We start from the raw sequence: 2,204 nt of genomic DNA, 5'->3' as shown, positions 1-2,204 counted from the left end.
GTCTTGTTTTGCCATGGAAATCTCCCCTTTTACTTCCCACCTGCCCTCTTCTTTATAGTAACTGAACTTTAAGGATTCTCTTTGTTTGACCTCTCTCTTTAATCCTCACATTTTTATTTCAAAGATGAAATATCACCGCATGCATTCTGTTTCCAGAAACACTCTGGGAACTTCTTCTATCACCTCTTTGTCTCCTTCTGATTTGAGTCTGTGGCAAGTGATGGGAAAAATCATTGCCCCTTGACTTGAGAGATCACATACCCAGCAGTTCCTCACCTATCTAGGGGACATGATGTTCCATCCTGGAAGAAGACATTAACTGAGTATCCCCATCTCCACTGGTTACAACTATCTACTTTGAAACCTCTGGGGTAGAAAGTAAGAAAATTATTGATAATTGAATGTTGGGAGAATGGAATAATCACTAAATGGACTTTTCTGTTTCTAGTAACTAAGAGGACAAGGCTTTCTTGCCTAGAGCTCGGCGCAGAGCATCCTTGACTTCCTTGTTCCTTAGACTATATACAACAGGGTTCAGCAAGGGTGTGATGACAGTATAAGTTACTGAAATTAGTCTGTCTTGCTCAAGAGAGCTCTGTGACTTGGGTTTGAGGTAGATGATGGAAGCACAGCCATAGTGGATGATGACTACAGTAAGGTGGGAGGCACATGTGGCAAAGGCCTTCTTCCTGCCCTCAGCAGAGGCAATCTTAAGGATAGTGGAGATGATGAGGACATAAGAGATGAATACCAAGCCCATGGGCAAGACAAGGACACAAACACTGACAACAAAATTAATGATCTCATTGATAGTGGTATCAACACAGGCAAGTTTTAGGAGGGGCCGGACATCACAGAAAAAGTGGGAGATGACAGTAGCATCACAGAATGGGAGGCCAAACACAGATGTCACTTGGATAATGGCCATTCCAAGGCCAATTCCCCATGACCCACATGCCAGTTGACCACAAACACTCTTCCTCATGATAACTGAGTACCTTAGAGGGTTGCAGATAGCCACATAGCGATCATAACCCATGGCTGTGAGCAAGAAACAGTTGTTGATGCCAAAGGTAAGATAGAAGAAGAGCTGCGTGGCACATTCTGGGATGGCAATGGGCTGCTGTGGGCTTAGAAGGTCAGCCAGCATACGAGGAATGATGGCTAATGTATAGCATGTCTCAGAGATGGACAATGCACTCAAGAAGAAATACATAGGTATGTGGAGATGACGGTCAAGGCGAATGATGGTCACAATGATGCCATTGCCAGTCAATGTCATCAAGTACAAGCCTAGGAAGACCACAAAGAGAATAAGTCGGTTCTGCCACCTGAAGCTGGAGAATCCTTCAAAGGTGAACTCCTTTACAACTGTGGAATTTGGCCTTGGCATTGAGGAAAATCTTGTCAATCTGAAAGAGACAAAGAAAGTTAAAGGGCCAGATAGGTTTAATCACGAATCAGAAAATGCCAGGCAATTGATGTGTAATGGTAATGATTCTACTCTTCTTGAAATTAATTAACTTTGTTAAATTGCTTGAAGAACACTTCTTGATTAAATCAATCTACCAGAACTGAGTGGAAACAGGGTTTGTATACCTTTCTAGATCAATTAAAACTATCATGTGAGAGAGCTACTCACAAGTATAGAATGAAGGAATTTCTCAGAACCATTCTGAGACTCAGAGGGTCAGAAAGTGAAAAGGAAAGAGTGGAGTCATACCAAGGTCAATCAAAATTAACTAACAATGGGGTAGTTATGTAGCTCAGGAGATAGAGCTCCAGAAGTCAAGAGGACTTGGGTTCAAGTCTGACCTCAGATACTTCCTAGCTGCATGACCCTAGGCAAGTTGCTTATCCCCAATTGCCTAGCCTTTGTGGTTCTTCTGTCTTGAACTGATACTAAAACAGAAGGTAGAGGTTTTAAAAAATTGACTATCAACCCTGAGCAACATGTGGATGGACAAAATTTCAGAATCTAAAGAGCACAAAATTTTTAGTGAAAAAAAAAGTTTTGGGATAGAGAGGCAGAAATTTGTTAAGGAAAGCAAATGATTTGCCTAAGGTTTTATAGCTAGTAAGCATCAAGATAGAATTTGAAAGAATTTGAAGATATCTATCTATCATTCCACCTAGCTGCCCCTTCTGTTCTAGATTCTATTTCTCTCCACAGTTTAGGGTTTTCCTCTTATCTAATCGAGGAT

The 2,204-nt window shown here is 41.4% G+C and overlaps 1 protein-coding gene across 1 annotated transcript; it reads right to left on the bottom strand.

Annotated features, from left to right (window-relative positions):
* Window positions 1–272: 272 nt before the first annotated feature.
* LOC123246049 (olfactory receptor 10J3-like) lies at window positions 273–1,393 on the bottom strand. Its single transcript, XM_044675001.1, is given in 2 exon segments — window positions 273–551; window positions 554–1,393. Coding segments are annotated over 2 exon segments (1,119 nt in total).
* Between the last annotated feature and the right edge of the window lie 811 nt (window positions 1,394–2,204).

The sequence above is a fragment of the Gracilinanus agilis genome, chromosome 4, assembly GCF_016433145.1.
Source record: "Gracilinanus agilis isolate LMUSP501 chromosome 4, AgileGrace, whole genome shotgun sequence".
NCBI classification, from domain to species: domain Eukaryota; kingdom Metazoa; phylum Chordata; class Mammalia; order Didelphimorphia; family Didelphidae; genus Gracilinanus; species Gracilinanus agilis.
This window is presented reverse-complemented; position numbering and strand designations above follow the sequence as displayed.